The sequence below is a fragment of the Notolepis coatsorum genome, assembly GCF_963971535.1.
Source record: "Notolepis coatsorum genome assembly, chromosome: 13".
Classification (NCBI taxonomy): Eukaryota; Metazoa; Chordata; class Actinopteri; order Aulopiformes; family Paralepididae; genus Notolepis; species Notolepis coatsorum.
This window is the reverse complement of record NC_140177.1, coordinates 28928573-28955921: the sequence shown is the minus strand read 5'-3', so window position 1 is coordinate 28955921 and position 27349 is coordinate 28928573. Positions and strand designations below refer to the sequence as shown.

Below are 27349 nucleotides of genomic sequence, written 5' to 3'. Positions count from 1 at the left end.
CTAGTCCATCATTCTTCATTTGAAAATTATAAATAAAAAAATTAACTTATGTTGCCTATATTTATTGTAACATATAATATAACCAATAGGGCATCCAGACCCTGATATATGATATGATATCAGAACTAATTGTATTGCCTATACTTATGTCTTTATACTATCACCCGGCCCATACCTATACCTCCCCTCCCCCATGCTGCCATGACGCCCGAATTTCCCTAAGGGGATCGATAAAGGAGTATCTCATCTCATCTTATCTTATACGAACGAGACTCTGACATCGCGGAGACGTGGCAGAGAATAATGTGCTGTTTCTGGGACGGTTGGCTGAAGTCCCGTAGTGTGCAGAGCTCTTAGCCTCGAGGGCCCCGTGGAGAGGCTCTTCTGGCCCCTGGCAGGAGGGCGTGAAACACAAAGCTTTTGTATGTGTGTGTGTGTGTGTGTGTGTGCACTTCATATCACCTAGTCCTGTCATTAGCACACTGTTAGTTCCGCAGCGATGCTAATCCGTAAACCGAGACTTATGTGAGACCTCAAGGTGTAGTGTTCGTGGGAAAAGAGACGACTGGCCGGTCCAATAGAAACCTACAGTATTTTTACGTTTATCACGGAATATCAACGGGATCTGGTGATGGTGCTTCCTTCACACCACGATATAACAGGATGTACTTAGCAAACGGACCGCATTTATACAAAGCGCTTCACAAGTTATGCCTCACATGCACTCACACACCGACGGAGGAGGCGCCCGTGCAAGGTGCCATCCTGCATCGGGAGCAGTTAGGGGGTTAAGTGTCTTGCTCAAGGACACTTCGACACACTGCCGGGAGGAGCTGGAATCGAACCGGGAACCTTCCGATTACCAGACGACCGCTCTACCTCCTGAGCCACTGTCGCCCCCCCTTACTTAGTCTGGCTGCACAGGGATCTCTGCCAGCCGTAGTGTGCTGCAGTAGGCTACAAAACGCTTGCTAAGTCAAATCTGTGCATTTGCCAAGCGTAAAGCTTGATATAGCCTGCATGAAAAACTTGACATGACATTTTTCTTTGGGAGCAATAGAAAAATGTCGGATCACCATGCAAACCGTTTTCAGGAGGTCGAGGAGAAATCAAAACACAAGACACAGCAGAGCACTTAGTGCTGTTTAATAATGCATTTAACCCAGATTACTTACACACGCTTTCTTTCAGGAAGGCAAGGTAGCCCCCACGCTACACTATATGGTTTTATTGTTCTGCCTAAACAACCCTGTCAGTATAATCTTTTGAAAACATTTTGCTCCTTTTGTCCCCAGTTACATTACAGCACAAGGGCGCCGATGCCTTTGTGTGAAGAGCGAGCAGCACGTTGGGAACATTGATAATAACCACAGCCTCTATCTAGTTATCTAGGTCGTCATTCTCATTTGAATACTGTGCCAAACAGCGGTAATGAATGGCCACAGAAATTAGTTTGTTCTCAATTAGGAGGGAAAAAAACATCTGAAAAACTGCTTTAATTGAATGATGGACATGAGGTTATAAATGGTATCATATCTAGATGGGCTGTAATTATGACACTTGGGAATTAGGACCATGTCAACTTTCAAGTCAGATAAAAAATTGTATAAACCAAAAACAAGAAAAACCCTACAATTGGAGTTACGAGGTTTTGATCAGACAGACAACAGTGCTATTCTACACAGTGAACCTATTCTACACGTTCAAATGACTGGCTGGTTCATAGGGATCCTCCAGTTTGCTCTGAACTAGGAAAAACTGCTTTTTCCTTTGATGCTTCCAACACCTGGAATGCCCTCCGACTGACTCTGAAGCTGAAGGTTCTTCCTTCTTTTGCTGCATTTAAAAGTATGATCTCCGACCACTGTGCATGTCGACTCAGATTTTCTATTGTTTATTCTTATTTATTGTGCCTATATGTATGAAATTGCTGATAAACTGTGTCTTGTTTTGTAAGATCGTTGTTGCTGTAAATGAGGGTAACCTCATGTGTATACAGCATTATTGTACATGCTAGCATACAGAGCTATATGGGTTACATGCAGGTGTATAAGTAGGTATATAGGAGGATTATATGCAGGTATATTCAGACATATGGATATATATGTATATATGGGTTGATTCCTAATGGAGGGTTCAGGGTAGGACAGGTAAAGGCACCTGTCTTTGATGCTGCAGCCGTTCAGGGGACGTCAGGGAGACTAGGGGGACGGGGTCCAGCAGGTCTCCTGGGGTCTGCGGGGGACCCAGCCTGTCCTCCCTCTCCGCCTGCTCCAGTATCACCGCGAGCTCTGGGATGCCCTCCAACGTCTCATACTGGAACACAAACAAGACAAATCAAATCAAATGTATTTGTAAAGCCCGAAATCACAAATCTTTAATCTTTAAACAAGTCAAGAAGAAACATCACAATAAATCAAGAACAAAAAATAAAACCATACAATATGCGACACTCCCAGACATTCCCCAATGAAGATAAGGGAAAACTCACAAAAAACCTAGCAATAGGAAAAAACCACCACAGGCGATGTGGAGGAGAGAAACCTTAGATTGGGCCGTTCAAAGGGGGATCCCCCAACTTGATGTCGGTGATAATATAGTGTTGCTATGGATGATCGATGGGTGGAGAATAAAACAGGCGAATAGTTGGTATGTATGTAGGCTACAGACAAGGAGCGGCGTGTCGGCGCATCTTCCAAAGGGAGGTTCTCTGAGGAGAACCGTGTGCTCCAGCGGTACTCTTTAATGTGCTTTAATGAGATTTTATAAAGCAGTCTCAAGGCCATAGATGAGTAATGGTGAAAATACATCAAGTGATTACATTCTGATGCTTTATCAATCAAGGAAAAGAAAGAAAGGAAAATGTTATTGATTTGAAACGGAATAACAATATATCAGAGCATGAAAACGGCCCAGGAAGATTCATCAACCATCAGTCCGATAGCATAACAACGAGGGGGGGGGGGGGGGGCGTGTATCGATGAATCAACCAACCGAATAAGAAACAAGTCACTCAATCACCCAGGCAACCAATTAACCAGCCCATCAATCACTTGTGCAACGCTCCATTTTTCTTCATGGGCTGGTGTGTGTGGAGCCTCTACACTAAAGGGGGATTTCACTCTGGGGTTCTCTTGTATTTGTGGGGTACAGGCAGGGTAATAGTCTGGGTTTCTCTTGTATTTGTGGGGTACAGGCAGGGTAACTCTCATGGTTAACGGTAGAGAATAGGCTGGTTTTCAACACAGTTAAATTTTTCAGGAACACTGTCTTTTCGTCTCAACCTGTTTTCTTATACAAACAAATTGTCAGATGCAGTCAGGTTCATTCTTATTTTACTAGGTCAGCTGATGATGGACAGATTATGTTACCACGTCCAAAATCAAATGCTTTAAAGAGGACTGTTGTTTATCGTGCCATCAATCATTGGAATAACTGCCCACTGAACATAAGTAAATTGAATAGTAAAGTGTCTTTCAAATACCACCTGAGAATGCACTACTTAAATATGTGAGCAAAATATTCTGATGTTGATAATGATGTCTACAATGTTTTACTGTTTTTAGACAATGTTACAATGTTTTTAGATAATGATGTCTACAATGTTTTACTGTTTTTAGATTATCATTGTTAATTGTGATTGTCATATGTATCTTATGTTGTTATGTTTTGTGTTTTGTGTTGTCTTTCTATGTGGACCCCAGGAAGACTAGCTCGCCACTTAGGTGACAGCTAATGGGGATCCTTTTTAAACAATAAACAATAAACAATAAACAATAGTCTGGGTTTCTCTTGTATTTGTGGGGTACAGGCAGGGTAATAGTCTGGGTTTCTCTTGTATTTGTGGGGTACAGGCAGGGTAATAGTCTGGGTTTCTCTTGTATTTGTGGGGTACAGGCAGGGTAATAGTCTGGGTTTCTCTTGTATTTGTGGGGTACAGGCAGGGTAATAGTAGAAAGACATAAATATAGGCAATAGAATTAGAACTGAATATAAAAATATGAGAAAAAGGTGCAGATGAGGGTCTGTATGCCGGTTATGTTACAATAAATATAGGCAATAAAAAAGAGAATACAAAATCAGGGGAGAGGCTGAGCCTTGTTTGCTTCTGGTTACTCTGGTTACACGGAGAGAGGGAGGGAGGGAGAGAGAGAGAGAGAGAGAGAGAGAGAGAGAGAGAGACGACTGAGGTATCAGGAGGTTTCAAATTACCTGCCCATTGTAGTTCTTCAAAACTGAGAGTAGAGCTGTGCATCATTAGCACCTTCCTGTGCCGACGTTTCTGATCAGAGATCACTTTGATCAGAGATCACGTTAAGCCTCAATCTAAATGAGTGGAATTTCCCTTTAAGAGTTTTCTCTACTTGCCCGGTTGGGACAGTAGACCAGATTTTGATTTGCCCCTGGTATATTTATACTAATATATTTATACTAGTATATTTATACTGGTATATTTATACTGGCCCAGCAGCCAGAAATGCACACTTTTTCATATATTTGTATTCAATTTTAATTAATTACCATAAAACATCGGCAGTTAATAACACACATTAGCAAAAATGACTGTAAGACACTGTAAAATGAACATGAATAATCGATGGGTGAGTTTGAAATGGTAGATACCATAGATAGATTAACTGGAGAATTCCATAGTATACAGTCACCCTGGTTTCACCAGCTGCATTCATTGTAAGACTTTCAGTTAATGCTAACAGCAGTAACATGAGGAATAACTAAACGATCAGAATGGGAGGAGACTGTGATGCTGCACCTGCGTTACAAGCACTACACCCTCCTTTTCTGGCACCCTGCCCCAGCTCTGATTGGTCAGCTCTAGGCGGCGTCCATTCTGATTGGTCAGAATAAGCACAGCCGAGTGAGGGCCAGTGACAGAGAGAAGAGAGGCAAACACCACTGGGTGAAAAATAGCAGGACTAGACTAGATTGGGGCCAATGAGCGCTCAAGGGACTGGCCCAGGTCGACCTCCGCACCATCACGCGGTCCTTTAACGCTGAACCCTGCAGGACCAGGCCGACCTCCCGGTGGCCCCCGGACCCATCAGGCAGCCCTCGTCGCTGAGCCCTTATGGGATCAGCTGGCTTCTCCTTCCCCTCGAATCAGTGAGGGATTAGAGGGGCGGCAATCTGACTCCTGATCTGGTGCCAGTAAGTGGCGTCTCGCATCTAAAGATAGACTCCGGTCTCGACCGCTCACCTCTGGGTGCGCCGGCTCCTCGTCGGCCTCCTCGTCCACCTCCTCGTCCCCGCGGCCCAGTCGCCAGTGCAGCAGCATCCACCTCAGCTTCATGTAGCAGAGCAGCGTGTTGTGCCTGAAGAGACGCACCTCCTGCTGCAGCACGGCCTGCTCCTGCACCCACGGAGCCTCTGGCCCCTGCAGGCCCTGCAGCTCCAAGGCCCCGCGCCGCGCCTCCTGCCGAGAGCACTCCTCCTCCTGACGGGGAGGGGGGGGGGGGGAGGGAGAGGGAGAAGGACATGATGAAAAGATGAAAATATATGTGAATATAAGGACACAGTGAATATGAAAAGATAATTGAATATAAGTTCATAATGAATATGAAGATATGTGAATATGAGGACAGTGAATATGAAAAGATATGTGAATATAAGAACACAGTGAATATGAAGATACGTGAATATAAGTTCATAATGAATATGAAGATATGTTAATATAAGTTCATAATGAATATGAAGATATGTGAATATAAGTTCATAGTGAATATGAAAATATATGTGAATATAAGGACACAGTGAATATGAAAAGATACGTGAATATAAGTTCATAATGAATATGAAGATATGTTCATATAAGTTCATAGTTAATATGAAAAGATATGTGAATATAAGTTCATAATGAATATGAAGATATGTGAATATAAGTTCATAATGAATATGAAGATATGTGAATATAAGTTCATAATGAATATGAAGATATGTGAATATAAGTTCATAATGAATATGAAGATATGTGAATATGAGGACATAGTGAATATGAAAAGATATGTGAATATAAGTTCATAATGAATATGAAGATATGTGAATATGAGGACATAGTGAATATGAAAAGATATGTGAATATAAGTTCATAATGAATATGAAGATATGTTAATATGAGGACATAGTGAATATGAAAAGATATGTGAATATAAGGACACAGTGAATATGAAGATACGTGAATATAAGTTCATAATGAATATGAAGATATGTTCATATAAGTTCATAGTTAATATGAAAAGATATGTGAATATAAGTTCATAATTAATATGAAAAGATATGTGGATATAAGTTCATAGTGAATATGAAAATATATGTGAATATAAGGACACAGTGAATATGAAAAGATACGTGAATATAAGTTCATAATGAATATGAAGATATGTTCATATAAGTTCATAGTTAATATGAAAAGATATGTTAATATGAGGACATAGTGAATATGAAAAGATAGTTTATATGAGGACATAGTGAATATGAAAAGATCCGTGAATATAAGTTCATAATGAATATGAAAAGATATGTTAATATAAGTTCATAGTGAATATGAAAAGATATGTGAATATAAGTTCATAGTGAATATGAAAAGATATGTGAATATAAGTTCATAATGAATATGAAAAGATATGTGAATATAAGTTCATAATGAATATGAAAAGATATGTGAATATAAGTTCATAGTGAATATGAAAAGATATGTGAATATAAGTTCATAGTGAATATGAAAAGATATGTGAATATAAGTCCATAGTTAATATGAAAAGATATGTGAATATAAGTTCATAATGAATATGAAAAGATATGTGAATATAAGTTCATAGTGAATATGAAAAGATACGTGAATATAAGTTCATAATGAATATGAAAAGATATGTGAATATAAGTTCATAATGAATATGAAAAGATATGTGAATATAAGTCCATAGTTAATATGAAAAGATATGTGAATATAAGTTCATAGTGAATATGAAAAGATATGTGAATATAAGTCCATAGGTAATATGAAAAGATATGTGAATATAAGGACACAGTGAACATGAAAACACAAGTGGCAACATGGACCGTAGTGTCTGACGGACAGTATACTGTACCTGGGGTAAAGAACCAATGGCCTCCCGGTCCTCTGGAGCCACTCGCAGCCTGCGCTCCTGATCCAGACGGAAGTGGATCTCAGAACCAGCTGTGTCACGCAGCTGAGTCCACAACAAGCCCAGGACCACAAGCACACAGTCACTCTCACAGCATAACACCACTACATACTGATAGATGTCATTATGTTGAGAGAAACATCACCACTCTCTTCAGATTACACACCAAAACAATGTTTGCAGAGCGAGAATAGACCCCCAGATCTGACCTCACAAGGAAACCCATTAGAACTTCGCCTACAAACAGACTCGAAGGCTGATTATGATTTAATAACACACATTTTCCGCCAGACAAATGATTTCTACATTCAGTAGCAACATCAAAGCTTTATTTCTGGCCTAAAGACACACACGCGCATGCACACACACACACACACACACACACACACACACACACACACACACACACACACACACACACACACACACACACACACACACACACACTCCATAATCCATGCTTCACTGCAAACCATCTCTGAATTCCCTTACAAAAAGCATCACGATAGTTCAACGCTAATTTCCGTTTTCCCACGGTAACGTCCATTGTGTAAATAATTCACCACGCTACTGCCATGTTAAATGTCCTGTATCGCCATGGTAACACATCTCTGCTTAAATAACACCATGGTATATAATCCAATTTAAACCAAGATACAGATACTGTGTCATAGTGACAAAGAAGTAATGGAAATTATACTTTCCCCCAGTAGTTGGTATCAAGGTTTGGTTTCAACCCCACAGCATGTTAAGCTGTGGTATCCATGGTGGTCCTCTCCCGGGACATTTTGGAGCGTCAAACACTTAATTCCCTGCATTCTGGTGGACTTTTATTCACCAATTTGTGCCTTTTCTGCATCAATTAATGGCGGAAATACCTATATTTATGTAAAGGATAAGACAACATTCAGGTACCCGCTGACACAAACATAATGGATTATAATGCAGTCAGGCTCTGAAATGGTTGGTTAATATATAGTTACAGATAAGAAGGACATATAGATGTTTTGACCCCCTTATTTTTTTTACCTCTTTTGAGGAGAGGGTTGTCTTTCATATTAGCTATATTTTTTTGAGGGGGACAATATTGAGGGGGACATGTCCCCTGCAGCCCCCCCTAAAACTACGCCTATGGTTGGTACCTTTATCCACACTGGTTATTTCTACCTTCCAGCTGAGGAGATCAGACGTCTGGCCTCATGCTGTGGTGGTGAGGAGTGCATCTACGGTGCGTCCCTACAGTAAGAGGAGCCGGGCCCAGGATCACCTCCCTCTCTCAGCTCCCTCTCTCAGCCTCAATGTCAAATGCAAATCGCACCGGCTGATGCTAGATCACACGTTGGCATCGCTGCTTTCATTGGGGTCGTTGTTTTTTTTTTGCCCTGAGCTGCAAAGCCGCATGTTGTCATAATTTTTTACCTCAGAAGTTGCTTAGAAAACCTAACCCTGACCACTCCCACTACCTAAAGGATTTCAATTAATAAACACTTTCTTCCGGGCCGTGGGCAAGCAAGCTATAAAAGAAGGAAGGGTCATCACGTCAGAATACCAGCGTTCTATGCTCTGCTTGGGGCCAGACTTTGGTGCCAGTTCTATTGAAGCCTGTAAAATTAAAATTCTAAATATACCAGCTATCTAAGGAAATATACATCAATCAATATATCAAAAGTTAGCTAGCTAACAATGTAACAAATTGCAGGTGATTCTGACATTTAAAAGACGGGTCATAAACGAGGAGATGGCTGATCCCATTCAACTCAATGTCGGCTGAACTGAAAGTTTCCACACTAGGCACCAACGTGCTACACGATGACGTGATGACCCGTCCTTCTTTTATAGTTTCCTTGGCCACGGGATCTAGCATCTAACCAATCACACAGGCCTAAACAGTGCAGCGCTAATCCCGTCATATCCAAGATGCTCTCTCACTCATTTTACCTCACAGATTACATTGTGGCAGAAAGAGAGGGGGAAAAAATCCACTCCAATGTGCCAACTGTCAGCCTCCCCATCTATTATATAACACCGCGCAATTACTCTATGAAAACGGGTGGGAGCCGGTGACCGCGGCCATGCCGGTGTACGCCGCGGCTGAGCCAGGTTATTATAAAACAGCAGAGCCACCGACGGGTGCGACAGAGATGCAATCTGGTGCCGCTGAGTCGACGTCATGGTAACGGTGAAGGTCTGTGGTGCCAGACGACATGGCTGTACAGTACAATGCGCTCCGTGCCAGAGGACTCGCACTCATAAGCAGAACTCATAAGCAGAACGACACGACACGTGGATATAGATGTACGGCTGGCCTGCTGTCTCGTTTTAGAGGGCGATTCCCTGTGCGTCCGACAACGCGGTCTGTTTGTTTTGTTTTGTGTTGTAGTACTCGAGTCCTGGACTGATTTTCAGGACTCGTGACTCGACTTGGACTTGAGCACTGATGACTCGGACTTGGACTTGGACTCGAGCATTGACTGCATTCGGACTTGGAAGGTGCAGGCGAGGACTCGGACTTGTTAATTTCTTTTAGTTTTTTTTTGTAATAGGCCCTAATCATTTGGCATAAGATATGTATGGCTAGTGCATTTGTTTGCCTATTGTGTCACAAAGTAAATAAACTCCCTTTGAAACTGTGACCGCTGTGTCATTTATGTTTAATGTAGACTTTTCTTTATTTGTATGTCAGCTCTTTGACTGCCAGAGCGGAGTGGATTCAACCTTGATGACTTGGACTCGGGCTCGGACTAGGGTAATGGGGACTCGACTCTGGCTCTTCTTTGGTGACTTGGACTTGGACTCGAACACTGGGGACTCAAACACTGGGGACTCAAGACTCAAGATTTAGTGACTCGACTACATAAGCATAAGCAGAACGACACGTCATGTCAATATAGATGCGTGGCTGCTGTCTCGTGCCATTTTAGAGGGCGATCCCCCGTGCGTCCGACCCGTTTGTTTTGGACCTGCGGGCTAAGTTAGCCCCTAGGCGCTAGCATCACATCCCCAGATTAATCTCACAGCTCCAGCGACGTCTCTGGGCCTTGGCCTTGAACATTATTCTTTCCCAGAACGAGGTTAGAGAGACAACAAGCTAAGCACAAAATACTGAAATACCTGAACGCAGCCCTACTTTCTAAGCTTCTCTTTCACCAAAGGAGCACGGAATATCACAAAATGTCTAGCGGGAAATGGCACGGATAGAAATAAAACAACAAACAGAAAACAAGCTAAATCAAAGGACTTGAAAATAAACACTGGTGGCTGTGGGGAGTGAAGAATTAGTGAATCAAAACAAATACGTAGAGAGAGAGAGAGAAAGAGAGAGATAGAGAGAGAGAGAGAGAGAGAGAGAGAGAGAGAGTGAATGAAATGAGATCTCCTTCTCTTTGTGTCACCAGACAATGCTGGACTGAGTGGCCTTTACAGTACATTATCACAGTAAAACAAGTGGTCTTTGATAGAAAAAAAGGAGCTGGTCTCTCCCCCCCCATCTCCAAACAGACCACGTCTACAATGCAGTACAGTGGAAAGGGCCCAGCATGGCCAGGGTTCAGCTCCTACCAGGTGAGCAGGGAGATGCAGGGAGGAGAGGGGAGGCACTGACCTCTGCTCTTAAAGCCAGGGGCCTGTGGTATCTACTGAGTCCCGGGGCTCCCCTGCTCTGCGCCGGGCCCCCGCCCTGGCCCTGGCCCTGGCCCTGGGGCTCTGGCGCGCCTCCTCCTCCTCGCTCCTCCTGTCCTAGACGCCAATCCAGCTCATCCCTCTGACCGGACTGTGAGTGACGGGGGGAGGGGGAGGGGGAGGGGGGGTGACGAGGGAGGGTGGAGGGTCAGAAGGGTGGGGGGTGGGGGGTGTAGGTGGTACGAGAGGGGTGTGATGGTTTTGGTAGTGGAAAGGGGTGGAGTAGGTGGAGGGAGAGATGCATGAAGCGGATTATGGATGAATAGACGACGAACAGGGAGGGAGGGGGGTGGGTTGGGTGGGAGTGGGGTGGGTGGGCGGGAGTGAGGGAGGGGACGAGTAAAGAAAGCGGAAACAAAAAGAAAAAAGAAAAAACACGAAAAAATGGGTAAAGAACATAAGTAAAGAGGAAAGGGGGGGGTCGGGAGGGGGGGGGGGTGGGAGAGGGGGGGGGAATGTGTGGAGAGGAACAGACCGACTAGAGTACGAAGAAAAGCGCGAAGAGAAAAACCAACTTAAAGACGACGGCGTATGAGAGAGATGAGAAGAGAACTAGTATGAGGAGGAACAGAACGATGGGCTGAAACATCTGGAGGGAGGAACACAAAGAGGATAAAGGAGAGGGGGGGCCGGGGGGGAAAAGAATGCAAAAACACTGGTTATGAAGCGCATGCAATGAGGGATACATGAATCCAAACCAACAGCTGATTGATAGATAGATAGATAAATAGATAGATAGATAGATAGATAGATAGATAGATAGATAGATAGATAGATAGATAGATAGATAGATAGATAGATAGATAGATAGATAGATAGATAGATAGATAGATAGATAGATAGATAGATAGATAGATAGATAGATAGATAGAACGGCATTGCAGAGCGGTAGCTAGCTAGCATACTACAAGTTATTTTTTAATAACATGATGCGCGTGCACAGCCGTGAAGCAGAAGCAGTAAGCTCAGTAAAGCGTGGATCTTAATTTAATATATATGTATTATGCATTACATTACAATACTTAAAGTACACTTTAGGGATAATAGGCTCTACTCTACAACAATGCTACATATTTTTTCATTATTTTCTTTATATATATACGTATATATATATATTAGGGATGCTCGATATTGGCTTTTTTACCGATACCGATATACCGATATTGTCCAACTCTTAATTTCCGATACCGATATCAACCGATATCACATTTTAATGCCGATAACGGCCGATAATATCGGACATCCCTAATATATATATATATATATTTATTCATCTGAATCCATTTTGGACAGACCCAAGGCCTTCGTGCTGGAGAGTGTAAAGCTGGTAACTAAACCTATAGACTTGAGTTTGCCCCCATCCACCTAGCTCCACCCAGCTCTAACCAGCTCCACCCAGCTCTAACCAGCTCCACCCAGCTCCACCCAGCTCTAACCAGCTCCACCTAGCTCCACCTAGCTCCACCCAGCTCTAACCAGCTCTAACCAGCTCCACCTAGCTCCACCCAGCTCTAACCAGCTCTAACCAGCTCCACCTAGTTCCACCCAGCTCTAACCAGCTCTAACCAGCTCCACCCAGCTCTAACCAGCTCTAACCAGCTCCACCCAGCTCCACCCAGCTCTAACCAGCTCCACCTAGCTCCACCTAGCTCCACCCAGCTCTAACCAGCTCTAACCAGCTCCACCCAGCTCCACCCAGCTCTAACCAGCTCCACCTAGCTCCACCTAGCTCCACCCAGCTCTAACCAGCTCTAACCAGCTCCACCTAGCTCTAACCAGCTCTAACCAGCTCCACCTAGCTCCACCTAGCTCCACCCAGCTCTAACCAGCTCTAACCAGCTCCACCTAGCTCCACCCAGCTCTAACCAGCTCCACCCAGCTCTAACCAGCTCCACCCAGCTCTAACCAGCTCCACCCAGCTCTAACCAGCTCTAACCAGCTCCACCCAGCTCTAACCAGCTCTAACCAGCTCCACCCAGCTCTAACCAGCTCCACCCAGCTCTAACCAGCTCTAACCAGCTCCACCCAGCTCTAACCAGCTCCACCCAGCTCCACCCAGCTCTAACCAGCTCTAACCAGCTCCACCCAGCTCTAACCAGCTCCACCCAGCTCTAACCAGCTCCACCCAGCTCCACCCAGCTCTAACCAGCTCTAACCAGCTCTACCCAGCTCTAACCAGCTCTAACCAGCTCTAACCAGCTCTAACCAGCTCCACCCAGCTCCACCCAGCTCCACCCAGCCTAACCAGGGTCTCATATGGACTGAGGGTTAAAGCACAAACAAGACAAGCTATTGGATATCATGAATATGAAGGCAGCTTCGATCCACTATCTACGACTATCTGCAAAGCAGAGATGGTTGGGGAAAAAAATAGCTGTTTCCTCGTTCAATAAAAGTGAAATAATAAGTTGTTTCGCCCCATCATGCAGCAAGGAGATAATGAACTTGTAGCACGAGAGCACACAGAGTTCTGACAGGTTAACTGGTACGAAGCAGTAAGTTCCGCTCCTAGCGGAGACAGAATGCAGGATGTCAGCCAAGCTGGGTTCTTCCACAGGCAACTCAGAGCGTTTTATAACTCCGATTCAGGCTCTTCCTCTATCGAACAAAGGGTTATTTTAGACAGAACCAGACATTTCCAAGGCTCGTCTCCTTGGCAACACCATGGAGTAACGTGTATGTATCGTGTATCTTACGTGTGCGCGCGCGTGTGGAGTGATATTTTGGGCAAACATAACAGCTACAGCGTTAATGAGTCATACGGATGATAGTGTGGTGCAGCAGGAACAGATTCAGGCTAACGCACTGTGCTGCTATCAGCTAACGCACTGTGCCGCTATCAGCTAACGCACCAGCTAACTCACTGTGCTGCTATCAGCTAACTCACTGTGCTGCTATCAGCTAACTCACTGTGCTGCTATCAGCTAACTCACTGTGCCGCTATCAGCTAACTCACTGCTATCAGCTAACTCAATGTGCCGCTATCAGCTAACTCACTGTGCCGCTATCAGCTAACTCACTGTGCCGCTATCAGCTAACTCACTGTGCTGCTATCAGCTAACTCACTGTGCCGCTATCAGCTAACTCACTGTGCTGCTATCAGCTAACTCACTGTGCTGCTATCAGCTAACTCACTGTGCCGCTATCAGCTAACTCACTGTGCTGCTATCAGCTAACTCACTGCTATCAGCTAAATCACTGTGCCGCTATCAGCTAACTCACTGTGCTGCTATCAGCTAACTCACTGTGCTGCTATCAGCTAACTCACTGCTATCAGCTAACTCACTGTGCTGCTATCAGCTAACTCACTGTGCTGCTATCAGCTAACTCACTGCTATCAGCTAACTCACTGTGCTGCTATCAGCTAACTCACTGTGCTGCTATCAGCTAACTCACTGTGCCGCTATTAGCTAACTCACTGTGCTGCTATCAGCTAACTCACTGTGCCGCTATCAGCTAACTCACTGTGCTGCTATCAGCTAATTCACTGTGCTGATATCAGCTAACTCACTGTGCTGAGCACTAACTCACTGTGCCGCTATCAGCTAACTCACCGTGCTGCTATCAGCTAACTCACTGTGCCGCTATCAGCTAACTCACTGCTATCAGCTAACTCACTGTGCTGCTATCAGCTAACTCACTGTGCCGCTATTAGCTAACTCACTGTGCTGCTATCAGCTAACTCACTGTGCCGCTATCAGTTAACTCACTGCTATCAGCTAACTCACTGTGCTGCTATCAGCTAACTCACTGTGCCGCTATCAGCTAACTCACTGTGCCGCTATCAGCTAACTCACTGTGCCGCTATCAGCTAACTCACTGTGCCGCTATCAGCTAACTCACTGTGCCGCTATCAGCTAACTCACCGTGCCGTTATCAGCTAACTCACTGCTATCAGCTAACTCACTGTGCTGCTATCAGCTAACTCACTGTGCCGCTATCAGCTAACTCACTGTGCCGCTATCAGCTAACTCACTGTGCCGCTATCAGCTAACTCACTGTGCCGCTATCAGCTAACTCACTGTGCCGCTATCAGCTAACTCACTGTGCCGCTATCAGCTAACTCACTGTGCTGCTATCAGCGAACTCACTGTGCCACTATCAGCTAACTCACTGTGCCGCTATCAGCTAACTCACTGTGCCGCTATCAGCTAACTCACTGTGCCGCTATCAGCTAACTCACTGTGCCGCTATCAGCTAACTCACTGTGCCGCTATCAGCTAACTCACTGTGCCGCTATCAGCTAACTCACTGTGCCGCTATCAGCTAACTCACTGTGCCGCTATCAGCTAACTCACTGCTATCAGCTAACTCACTGTGCCGCTATCAGCTAACTCACTGTGCCGCTATCAGCTAACTCACTGTGCCGCTATCAGCTAACTCACTGTGCCGCTATCAGCTAACTCACTGTGCCGCTATCAGCTAACTCACTGTGCCGCTATCAGCTAACTCACTGCTATCAGCTAACTCACTGTGCCGCTATCAGCTAACTCACTGTGCCGCTATCAGCTAACTCACTGTGCCGCTATCAGCTAACGCACTGTGCTGCTATCAGCTAACTCACTGTGCCGCTATCAGCTAACGCACTGTGCTGCTATCAGCTAACTCACTGTGCCGCTATCAGCTAACTCACTGCTATCAGCTAACTCACTGTGCTGCTATCAGCTAACTCACTGTGCTGCTATCAGCTAACTCACTGTGCCGCTATCAGCTAACTCACTGTGTCGCTATCAGCTAACTCACTGTGCCGCCATCAGCTAACTCACTGTGCTGCTATCAGCTAACTCACTGTGCCGCTATCAGCTAACTCACTGTGCCGCTATCAGCTAACTCACTGTGCCGCCATCAGCTAACTCACTGTGCTGCTATCAGCTAACTCACTGTGCTGCTATCAGCTAACTCACTGTGCTGCTATCAGCTAACTCACTGTGCCGCTATCAGCTAACTCACTGTGCCGCTATCAGCTAACTCACTGTGCCGCTATCAGCTAACTCACTGCTATCAGCTAACTCACTGTGCCGCTATCAGCTAACTCACTGTGCTGCTATCAGCTAACTCACTGTGCCGCTATCAGCTAACTCACTGTGCCGCTATCAGCTAACTCACTGTGCCGCTATCAGCTAACTCACTGTGCCGCTATCAGCTAACTCACTGTGCCGCTATCAGCTAACTCACTGTGCCGCTATCAGCTAACTCACTGTGCCGCTATCAGCTAACTCACTGCTATCAGCTAACTCACTGTGCCGCTATCAGCTAACTCACTGTGCTGCTATCAGCTAACTCACTGTGCCGCTATCAGCTAACTCACTGTGCCGCTATCAGCTAACTCACTGTGCCGCTATCAGCTAACTCACTGTGCCGCTATCAGCTAACTCACTGTGCTGCTATCAGCTAACTCACTGTGCTGCTATCAGCTAACTCACTGTGCCGCTATCAGCTAACTCACTGCTATCAGCTAACTCACTGTGCCGCTATCAGCTAACTCACTGTGCCGCTATCAGCTAACTCACTGTGCCGCTATCAGCTAACGCACTGTGCTGCTATCAGCTAACTCACTGTGCCGCTATCAGCTAACTCACTGCTATCAGCTAACTCACTGTGCTGCTATCAGCTAACTCACTGTGCTGCTATCAGCTAACTCACTGTGCCGCTATCAGCTAACTCACTGTGTCGCTATCAGCTAACTCACTGTGCCGCTATCAGCTAACTCACTGTGCCGCTATCAGCTAACTCACTGTGCCGCTATCAGCTAACTCACTGTGCCGCCATCAGCTAACTCACTGTGCCGCTATCAGCTAACTGGTATCAGCTAACATGAAGAAAGAAAACCAAGCCACGGTGTGTTAAATCAAGCCGAATGGAAGAAGCTGCCTTAACCCCTACGTGTACTCACTCCATCCCTTCCAAGCACCCTTCCAAGCACCCTCCCATCCACCCTACCTGGGCCCTGGCTGGACTGGAAGCAGGGCAGCTGCAGACAGTGAGTGCAGGGTGATGGAGGCAGACGAGGGGTTACCGGCTGCAGAGGGTGGTGGTGGTGCATGGGCCATGGGGATGCAGATGTGGATGCGGCAGCTGCAAGCGATGGTGGTGGTGGCAGTGGTGGTGGGTCAGGGCAGGGGGTGGGGGTGGGGGTGTTATGGCGCCAGTGTGGCTGAGCTGGGTGGCTCACGGTGGGGCAGCCTTCTGTGGCACCCTGGCCTGGCACTGGAGGTCTGGAGAGTCTCTAGTCTCCTCTGTTGGAGACATACAGCACTACCACAGCCTTTAGCTGTGGCTCCTTAGTTGCGCGCTTCGAATATTGCAACATTTAGAAGGACGTCCTCAGGGACGTGGCCTCTCCTTCCCCCCATGGCTCAGCATGACTTTGCGGATGTAACTATTTCATCCTGCTGCTGTTTTAGCCATGAAGCGGCCTGGCGAGATGTGCTCCCGTGACTCTAGATTTTCTAACGCCCTTTTCTATCTGGGCCACGGTATCGCCTGGGGAGAGAACCAGGTGGCTTTCAAAGGTGAATGCTAATCGATACCACAACGCATGCTTTTAAAAGGACTCCTTTCTGCTCCCCTCATGAGAAAAGCCTGAGTATTGACTTTTTATCTCAATCATGGCGAACTGCCATATTGGGTGGCAGACCTTCTCCATTATTGACTGTTTTTTTTTTTTTTTTGCAAAAGAAAGAAGCAGCCAGAGAGAAGTACATGTCCAGATGTAGCAGGTGGTGACAGCATTCATTCATTCAAACAAACAATACAATACAATACAATACAAACAATACAATACAATACAATACAATACAATACAATACAATACAATACAATACAATACAATACAAACAATACAATACAATATGGGCCCTGGACAACAAGGTCTTAAGGAGGTGTTTCTGTGTGGGGCTCACCTGGAAGTCCGTCACCAGGTCCCTCCCCAGGGTGCCGATGGGAGAGTCGCGCGACATGGTGGTGACCGTGGAGAGGAAGCTGCTGGACTCTGTGAGGTTGGGCATGGGCGAGAGGTCGTCCACCCGGTCCCTCATCCCCTCCCCCAGGTGATCCACCTTCTCCATGAAGATGTGCAGCTCGGTGCGGAACGCCTTCATCCGCATGTTGATGGTGTCCAGAACCTGGCCGTCCGGTTTGGAGCCGGACACCGCCACCCCCCCTCCACCCTCCGGCGGGTCCGTCGTCACCAGCAGCCTCCCCTCGAAGATCAGACTGTCGGTGTCGGTGATCAGACGCTCCACCGTCTTCCCCAGCCGCTCCGCCTCGCGCTTCACGTTACTGAAGGACTCACGCTCCTCCCTCCTCCGGTTGGCTAACTCCATGGCGCCGAGTTCGCTGCCTTCCGACGGCTTGATGCTCCCGAACCCAGAGGTGTTTGCCGTTTTCTCAAAAAGGTCCTCCGAGTCGCTCTCGCCCCCGACAGGCCCCTCCCTCTTGGGGTGGAGGAGGAGGAGCTGCCCTGCCTCCTCTTCCTCGGTGGCCTCCCGGCGGCCCGTGTCGCTCTCGGCGTCGCTGTCCCGGGGGCTGCTGGTGCGTAGGCCCAGGTGGGCGGCCAGGTCGCAGCGCTGCACGTTGGACATGAGGACCCGGTTCTCGTACTGTAACTTCATCACCTTGCCGCTCAGCTCGTTGATCTGCATCCTGGCTGCCTTCAGCTCCTCCGTCGTCACGTTCCCGTTCCCCCCTGCGCCGCCGCCCGGCTTAAACGCTCCTCCGCCCTCCTCTCCGGAGCCGCCGCAGGGGCCGAACTTGAAGCGGTTGAGCTCGGACGTCAGCTGCTTGTTGTGGTCCTCGATCTCCGAGATGGAGCGCCGCAGGAGCTCCGCCTCCTCCTCCACGAACTGGAGGTGCCGCCGCATCTCGCCGGCCGACTCCAGCGCGTCGCCGCCGTACGGCGAGGAGGGCATGCTGGAGAAGGGCTCGCGGCCGAAGCAGTCCCTCTCGTACTGGCAGCGGATGTCCTCGTTCTCCGCCCGCAGGCTGCGGTTCTCCACCTCCAGCTCCACGATCTTCCGGCCCAGGATGTTGGCCTCCTCCTCCACCAGTTTGAGGCGGAGCCGCAGTTCGGCCTCCCGCGTGCTGTGGGGCCCCCCGCCGGGACACTCGGCCAGGGACAGGGGGCTGTCCACGTCCCCGTAGACCGACTTGTACTTCTGGAGTTCCTGCTCCAGCTCGTCCTTCTCCCGGCCCAACTTGGCCATCTTCTTCCTCATCAGCGTGGACTCCTCCTTGGCAAACTGGAGCTGACACCTGAGGTCCGCACTGTCCTCCTGCTTGAAAGGAGAAGAGGAGAGGAGGAGGAAAGGGCAAGGGCAGAGGAGATGGAGAAGAAGAGCGAGGAGGGATGTAATTACAAACCCTTAGCGAGCGGATTGATTTACCTATACAGCATCCGAACGGAGACTAGAGGACTTTGGTAGAAATGTCTCACCTGATTCGTGGACTTCTTGTCCTTGAATGTCTCCCTGCTTCCTCTCCTCCTCGACGCGGTCTGTGGAAGAACATAAAAGAGAATGAAGAACGGACGCAAAGACACAACGACAAGCGGGTCAATCTCCAAGCAATCAACGGACATTCAATGGCAGCGCCGGTCGCGTGGAACACAGGCAATCACAGAGAGGCACATTACTGCACACTGATGGGCACAATAAAGACGGCCCTGTGGATTCAATATTGAAGATCTATGCAGCTTTAAGATGCCGTATTGATGTCCCTGCCGTACACCATGTATCACAACGCCGGTGCTGACGCAGCCGATATGCGATGACAGATGATGCCAGAAGGGCAGTAATCTATGTGCAAGTGTTACGTAACCTCCCTATCATCAGGTCAAATCTCCATCTAATAAGGAAGCATCTACTCTAATGCAGATGGCAGAGCCCATGATATAATCACTATCTGAGTCATGATGCCGTGGTAATAATAGCCCATATCACCGGTTCAATAAGAGGACATCTGCTTTGGGATGCAAATTTTTCCGCAGAGAGAGAGAGAGAGAAAGAGAGGAGAAGAAAAAAGAGAGAGAGAGGGAAGAGTCCATGGGACTAAAGTTGGATACTAATTCCACTAAATGCCGTGTGAGATCGTCAACTCTGACGATCACGCTTCAACGTTTCAATTTGGGCCCGCTGAATGGGAACGTGTGGCGCGGTCACTGCGGCATTGTGCGCCGCTAGATCCCATTCGGAGCTCAGTGTGACAGACGTCTTATCCCGGCTCATGTTCAGAGGCACATGGCATTTCCACAATACCCCGGGAAGCATCTGCCCACCCGGCTGTGGGGAGGGGGGGTTCTGTCCTCCAGCCAATGCCGGGCACTGCGCACGCAAAGCCTTCTGCACGCTATCTTAGGGTCTTACTGACTAATAAAATCATCCATTTTCAGAAAAGCCGTCCGCTTTCTTAAGGCGGGGGCGCCCTTTCACAAGACACAGGCAAGATGGGGACACTTGAGCACTTGAGAGAGAGAGACAGAAAGAGAGAGAGAAAGAGAGAGTGAGCGATTCCATTCTATTAATGCAGAGTGCATACTAGCTTTCAAGTGTGAACCTTTATTCCAGGAACAGATTGCTGGCCTGCAGGGGTTATTTAAAGGTTCACTGCCTGCCCAGGTCTTTTCTAGGAAACGCAACCTGCTGATATCTCCAATCCCATCTCACACGATCAGGATTCCATGTACTCATAGTTTATGGTCATGAAAACACAACAGCCACAGATTGCTTGTGATTTCTTAGGCTTCGACCACGTTCGGGGGGCAAATTAACTCCGAACACGCGGCGGTTCAGTGAAAACACTCTATTTATCGTAATGTGCTGAACTGCTGCTGTTTAATGTAAGTGGCCTTGCTGATTCTGTTTAAAAAGAAATAAAGCACGAATAAAAGAGAGCTCTTCACATCAGAGGCTCTGGCGCCAACCTAAATGGACCGGTGGGCCAGTTTGAATCATTCATGGGCCAGACAGATGGAAAGTGTGAGAGTGAACCCGCTTCTCCCGAGGCGGGAAAGGACCGTGACTCACTCCCTGGCTCTGGGACAAAGGGAGGGAAAACACCACGTAGAAACATAGAAACTGTGCCCCGGCCGGTCTGTATCACACATTTTGGTCATGTCCTAGCCTAGCAGATTTCTGGTCCTCCATATTGAGCTCTACTCAGACCTTGCAGGTCGGGTACTTGAACCATGTCATTTCCTGGGTCTTTTTGGTGTTCTTTCCGAGGATTTATATCTACCAAAAGCACAACTGAACTGTATTGCTTATTCCTCCCTTCTAGGAAGGCATCTCATTCTTCTAAACTGGAAAAACGACCACCCTCCCTCATTTGGCAGGTGGATTTGTGATGTTATGTATCATTTAAAAGTTGAAAAGATAAAATATACATTGCAGGGATCAAGTGGAAAGTTTGATGTGGTGTGGCAAACTTTTTTTCTTATATGGAATGGTTGACTATATGTCTCTCACCTCCTGAAACAATGACACTGTATAGTAACGATTCTGTAATATGAAGTGCTCTGTGAACTTTTAATTTTATTCTTATTATATATAAGAACAAAAACACTGACAAAAAAAAAAAAAACATAGAAACTGCACCATAACATGACTGTAAACAGAGCAGAGACAGGGGCCGCTGTGTGAGAAGCCTGTCTCTATTTCTGTCCATGTTTTGTCTTGTCTGTAACTTCTTACACAGCTGTCTTGGCCCCGTCTGCCCTCGGGGGGGGAGGCAGACAGGGTACATATATTAATATATTCTAGTTAGTTCAGCAGCACTTGTTTCACTACCTGAAATAAATTTACGTCATGACATTGAGTTCACCCCCGAGCCGTGAGCCTGAGGGGAGCTTTTTGACCGCGTGGTAATAAATGGTAAATGGTGCATTTATATAGCAGCTTTTATCCAAAGCGCTTTACAATTTTCTGTTCCTCACATTCACTCATTCACTCATACTTTCACACCGACAGTGGAGGCGACCATGCGCAAGGTGCCAGTCTGCTCATCGGGAGCAGTTAGGGGTTAAGTGGGGCCTCCTCTGCCACTGTCGCCCCCATACTTTGTAATACTTCATACACGCGGTAAAACTGATAATCCATCGTCCGCCGCCATCCTTTGAAGAGCGCGTTGAGTCTCTGTCTTACTGTCTGACACACAGAGGAGCTTTACAGAGCGTCTATCTGTCTGCACTCCCGCGTGTCTTCACCGCCTCGTTCAAAGCTACTGTGTAATACAGTCAAACTCAAACCCCGCAGTGAGTGCGTTCAGAGCGAGTAGTCCCGGGGTGAAGGCGGATAATAATGCTAACGGTAAACAGAGAGCGGGGGACGTGCATTGGATGACAAAGCAGGAAGCGTCTTTGAGATCAGAGGAAAAGTAAGACAGACACCTGAGTGATGCTCTCTCTGTGTGTGTGTGTGTGTGTGTGTGTGTGTGTGTGTGTGTGTGTGTGTGTGTGTGTGTGTGTGTGTGTGTGTGTGTGTGTGTGTGTGTGTGTGTGTGATCGTGTGTGTGTGTGTGTGAGTGTGAGTGTGAGTGTGAGTGTGAGTGTGAGTGTGAGTGTGTGTGTGTGTGTGTGTGTGTGTGTGTGTGTGTGTGTGTGTGTGTGTGTGGGGAATTACAAAGTCTTAAAAAGTATTAAATTCATAATTCGCAATTGAAGGCCCCTTTCACTGCCACACGACAGCCGGTTAACTTTCACTGTGACAATACAGAAGGTTAGCCCTTTACTATCACACAACCGACGGCGATGCTCCATCATTAGCATCATTAGCTCCGCAAATGCGTGAGGCCATGAGGCCAGGTGACTCCGAACTTCACAGGCCTCCTTGCTGTGCTAATATATTTATCGAGTTTGGTGGAAATTGGATCCGGAGATACACTCATTTCAGTATTGAACATTTGGCCTGATGGTGGTAGTAGAGGAAAGGTCATGGGGTCACCAAACTCGATAGGCTTCTTCCTCTTGGGGTCATGAATGTGCACCGCAAATGAGAAAATATTTGAATGAAAGCTGTTCAAGATACACTAATTCAAAGATTTTAAGTTTGGACTGATGGTGGTGCTAGATGACAGGTGATGGGATCACCAAAATCAATCAATCAGTAGGGTTCATCCCCTAGGGGTCATACATGTGCACCACAAATTTAGAAACATCATAATGAAAGTTATCAAACAAATACAAAAATGAACATGGTCAGAAGCATGATGTGTCCAAGTCTGGTGTGGCATTATCAGGAGTGGAAAAGTAACAAAGTAATTATATTCTAGTACTGTACTCACATACTTTTACTAAAATATATCGTCCTAGTTACTAGTTACTTTGAAAAAAAAAGAATTTAGCTACAAAACACTTGAAGGTCAGTGCATCAATGATCGATCCATCCCAGGCGACATAATATGAGAAACAATATATAGAATGTGTACTTTTACTTCCGATATCAAATACCATACATTTTTGTTAAGTAGTCTTGTGAACGGAGGACTTTTACTTTTCACCAGATAACTATTCTATATCTTTTACTTTGAAGTAAAGCACACTTTTACTTTGAAGTAAAGCGCATTTTTACTTTGAAATAAAGCACTTTTACTTTGAAGTAAATTACTTTTACTTCTTCTACGACTGGGCATCGTCACTGGAGTCAGATCCAGCACAGTGGGAGCAGCATCATCTCCCCAGCTGGGCTACTAACCACACTGTTTAAGTCCAACGCAGCCCCCCTTTCCCCCGCCCCCCTCCGATCCGCGCTCCTCTCTCCACCAGACTAGCCAGCCAGTCTGGTCTGAGCCCGGAGCAGGTGTTGGGATCCTTGACACCAGTATAATTCCAGCCTCTGGTGACACAGCTAATCTCTCCAGAGAGACGGGGGACTAGAGCATCTTGCACAAAGCGCCTCAGAACCCCCGGACTATCATTATACCACAGAGGGAATCTATTGGGAAATATAAAGGCACTACGGCGCCGTCACAGTGTTAGAAAAAGTGCTGTTCGTGTTCTGAGTGAGATTGTAGTTCAGTGTGGATTCAAGTGAGAGAGAGAGAGAGAGAGAGAGAGAGAGAGAGAGAGAGAGAGAGAGAGAGAGAGAGAGAGAGAGAGAGAGAGAGAGAGAGAGAGAGAGGGGTGTCCCACATCACACTCGCTGCCCTCCATTTCAAAAAGCATTTGTTTGTTTACGTTGAGGTTCACCTGCACTAACTAGAGAGAGAGAGAGAGAGAGAGAATGAATGAATGAACGAATGAATGAATGAATGAATGAATGAACGAATGAATGAATGAATGAATGAATGAATGAATGAATGAATGAATGAATGAATGAATGAATGAATGAATGAATGAATGAATGAATGAATGAAAACTTTATTTAACAGATTGCAGAATGGGTACAATACAGTACGGCTCAATACACACAATTGTTAAGGGGATGCAGACCAGAGAAAGACGTTTGTCCTGTTTACATCAGGGTCCCCCATTTTCAATTCATATTGAAGAGAGGACACACTGACACTATTTATGATTTAACAGGAAACCCTCGTACTTGCAATTTAGACCTAAAAACTGGGTTGGTACAATTCTATTTATAAAAATGTTTAGACACATGTGGATTAGGAGGACAGAATCAAAGCTGCCTACCCAAGCTTGAACATAACTAAATCAAATACATTTGATGAGTTGATTTGACCCATCTCAACTTGAATAAAACAACACCAGAATACGGGACGATCGGCCATGTGGGTTCTAAAACTGTGACAGATTAGTTAGTTTGGTTACGGGTTCTGAGCTCATGAACGGAATGTCCAGTACAGTATGTACATGTAGAGTAATCTGTCTGCTACCGGTAGCTCCCAGTACACCTACAGTACACACACCATTATCAGCCCCCGGACATCTGAGATGTCCTTCAAACGATGACATGTGCGAGGTCTGTACAAGAAAAGGGAGAGGTGGACCAGAGCTGAGGAGAGGAGGGAGAGGAGAGGAGGAGAGGAGAAAATAAGAGAAGAGAAGAGAAGAGAAGAGAAGAGAAGAGAAAAGAGAAGAGAAGAGAAGAGAAGAGAAGAGAAGAGAGAGAGAGAGGAGAGGAGAGGAGAGAAGAGAGGAAGAGAGGAGAGGAGAGGAGAGAAGAGAGGAAGAGAGGAGAGGAGGAGGAGAGAAGAGAAGAGAAGAGAAGAGAAGAGAAGAGAAGAGAGAAGAGAAGAGAAGAGAAGAGAAGAGAAGAGAAGAGAAGAGAAGAGAAGAGAAGAGAAGAGAAGAGAAGAGAAGAGAAGATGAGAGGAGAGGAGAGGAGAGGAGAGGGAGAGGAGAGGAGAGGAGAGGAGAGGAGAGGAGAGGAGAGGAGAGGAGAGGAGAGGAGAGAAGAGAAGAGAAGAGAAGAGAAGAGAAGAGAAGAGAAGAGAAGAGAAGAGAAGAGAAGAGAAGAGAAGAGAGGAGAGGAGAAGAGAGGAGAGGAGAGGAGAGGAGAAGAGAGAAGAAGAGAGGAGAGAAGAGAGGAGAGGAGAGGAGAAGAGAGGAGAGGGCAAGAGAGGAGAGGAGAATAGAGGAGATGAGAAGATAGGAGAGAGGAGAGAAGAGAAGAGAAGATAAGATAGGAGAAGAGAAGAGAAGAGAAGAGAAGAGAAGAGAAGAGAAGAGAAGAGAAGAGAAGAGAAGAGAAGAGAAGAGAAGAGAAGAGAAGAGAGGAGAGGAGAAGAGAGAAGAGAGGAGAGGAGAGGAGAGAAGAGAGGAGAGGAGAGGAGAAGAGAGGAGAGGGCAAGAGAGGAGGGGAGAAGAGAGGAGAAGAGAGGAGAAGGGAGGAGAGGAGAAGAGAAGAGAGGAGAAGAGAGGAGAAGAGAGAAGAGAAGAGAGGAGAGGAGAATAGAGGAGATGAGAAGATAGGAGAGAGGAGAGAAGAGAAGAGAAGAGAAGATAAGATAGGAGAAGAGAGGAGATGAGAAGAGAGGAGAGGAGAGAAGAGAGGAGAGGAGAGGAGAAGAGAGGAGAGGGCAAGAGAGGAGGGGAGAAGAGAGGAGAAGAGAGGAGAAGAGTGGAGAAGGGAGGAGAGGAGAAGAGAAGAGAGGAGAAGAGAGGAGAAGAGAGAAGAGAAGAGAGGAGAGGAGATAGAGGAGATGAGAAGATAGGAGAGAGGAGAGAAGAGAAGAGAAGAGAAGATAGGAGAAGAGAGGAGATGAGAAGAGAGGAGAGCAGAAGAGAGGAGAGGAGAGGAGATGGGAGGAGAAGAGAGGAGAGGGAGGAGAGAAGAAGAGAGGAGAGGGGAGGGGAAGGGAGGAGAGAGGAGAAGAAAGGAAAGGAGAGGAGAATAGAGGATTGGAGAGAAGAGGAGAGGAAAATGGAGGGAGAGCCAGACAGATAGACAAACAAACCGACAGACGGACAGATAGAGGAGAAGAGAAGAGAAGAGAAGAGAGGAGAGGAGAGGAGAAGGGAGGAGAGGGAATAGAGGATTGGAGAGAAGAGGAGAGGAAAAGGGAGGGAGACAGACAAACAAACAAACAAACAGACAGACAGACAGACAGACAGACAGACAGACAGACAGACAGACAGACAGACAGACAGACAGACAGACAGACAGACAGACAGACAGACAGACAGACAGACAGACAGACAGTGCCTGCTGCAGTGCCTGTTTTCATTCAGCCCCAGTGGGGTAATGGCTATATAACTACAATCTGCAAATCCCACAGGCTGGCAGGTGCCCAGGGGAGTGCAGCCACCCTCACCAGCTCCCGCACCAGCTGGTCCTGCCGCCAGCAGCCGGCCTGATTGACTGCAGCTAACGTGCTCACAGACCGGGGAAAGCGATGCATTGGGACGATGAAGATGGCATTGTGCATGCCTGGGTGAGCGGGGGGTGGGTGTGTTGGGTTGAGTGCTGATGCGTGTGTGTGAGCAGGGGGGTGGGTGTGTTGGGTTGAGTGCTGATGCGTGTGTGTGAGCAGGGGGGTGGGTGTGTTGGGTTGAGTGCTGATGCGTGTGTGTGAGCAGGGGGGTGGGTGTGTTGGGTTGAGTGCTGATGCGTGTGTGAGCAGGGGGGTGGGTGTGTTGGGTTGAGTGCTGATGCGTGTGTGAGCAGGGGGGTGGGTGTGTTGGGTTGAGTGCTGATGCGTGTGTCTGTCCATCGGTGTGTGTGTGTGTGTGTGTGTGTGTGTGTCCTCCAGGTGATTCTTCAGAATAAGTACACGTGTCACTCAGCAGGTACCTTGTGCTTCATGCACTCGTGCCTCTGAGTATAAACACACCATTACAATATCTTATTACGGGAGAGTTCTCTCTTCAGTGGGAAACAGAGGATCCTTTATCCACAGTCACTAAGGCACTGAGGCGTTGTGTTTGTTATTTTTTGGAACATATTGCCGGTGACATCATAGAGTTACATCACCAGAAATCTGTGAAAAACATCTTTTTTGGAAGGGGGGGGGGGGGGGGTGGTGGAGGCGGAGAGGAGAGGAGGGTAAGAGAAGAGGAGGAACAAAGTGTGTTTGGAGCAGCATCTGTACACGACAGCTTGGCCTGTTTATGATTT

The 27349-nt window shown here is 46.8% G+C and overlaps 1 protein-coding gene across 5 annotated transcripts in view; it reads right to left on the bottom strand.

Moving 5' to 3' along the window:
- Window positions 1-27349, bottom strand: part of mtcl1 (microtubule crosslinking factor 1) — a 122232-nt gene that overhangs the window by 29319 nt on the left and 65564 nt on the right. For 2 of the 5 annotated variants that reach the window (XM_084327908.1, XM_084327912.1), the window contains exons 4-9: window positions 19273-19332; window positions 17741-19114; window positions 10762-10929; window positions 7104-7205; window positions 5216-5452; window positions 2161-2316 (exon numbers count right to left, since the gene is read on the bottom strand). In XM_084327908.1, coding sequence (XP_084184034.1) covers window positions 2161-2316; window positions 5216-5452; window positions 7104-7205; window positions 10762-10929; window positions 17741-19114; window positions 19273-19332 — 2097 coding nt within the window. The remainder of the gene's footprint in view (window positions 1-2160; window positions 2317-5215; window positions 5453-7103; window positions 7206-10761; window positions 10930-17740; window positions 19115-19272; window positions 19333-27349) is intronic. The other 3 variants (XM_084327909.1, XM_084327910.1, XM_084327911.1) reach the window with 3 other exon arrangements.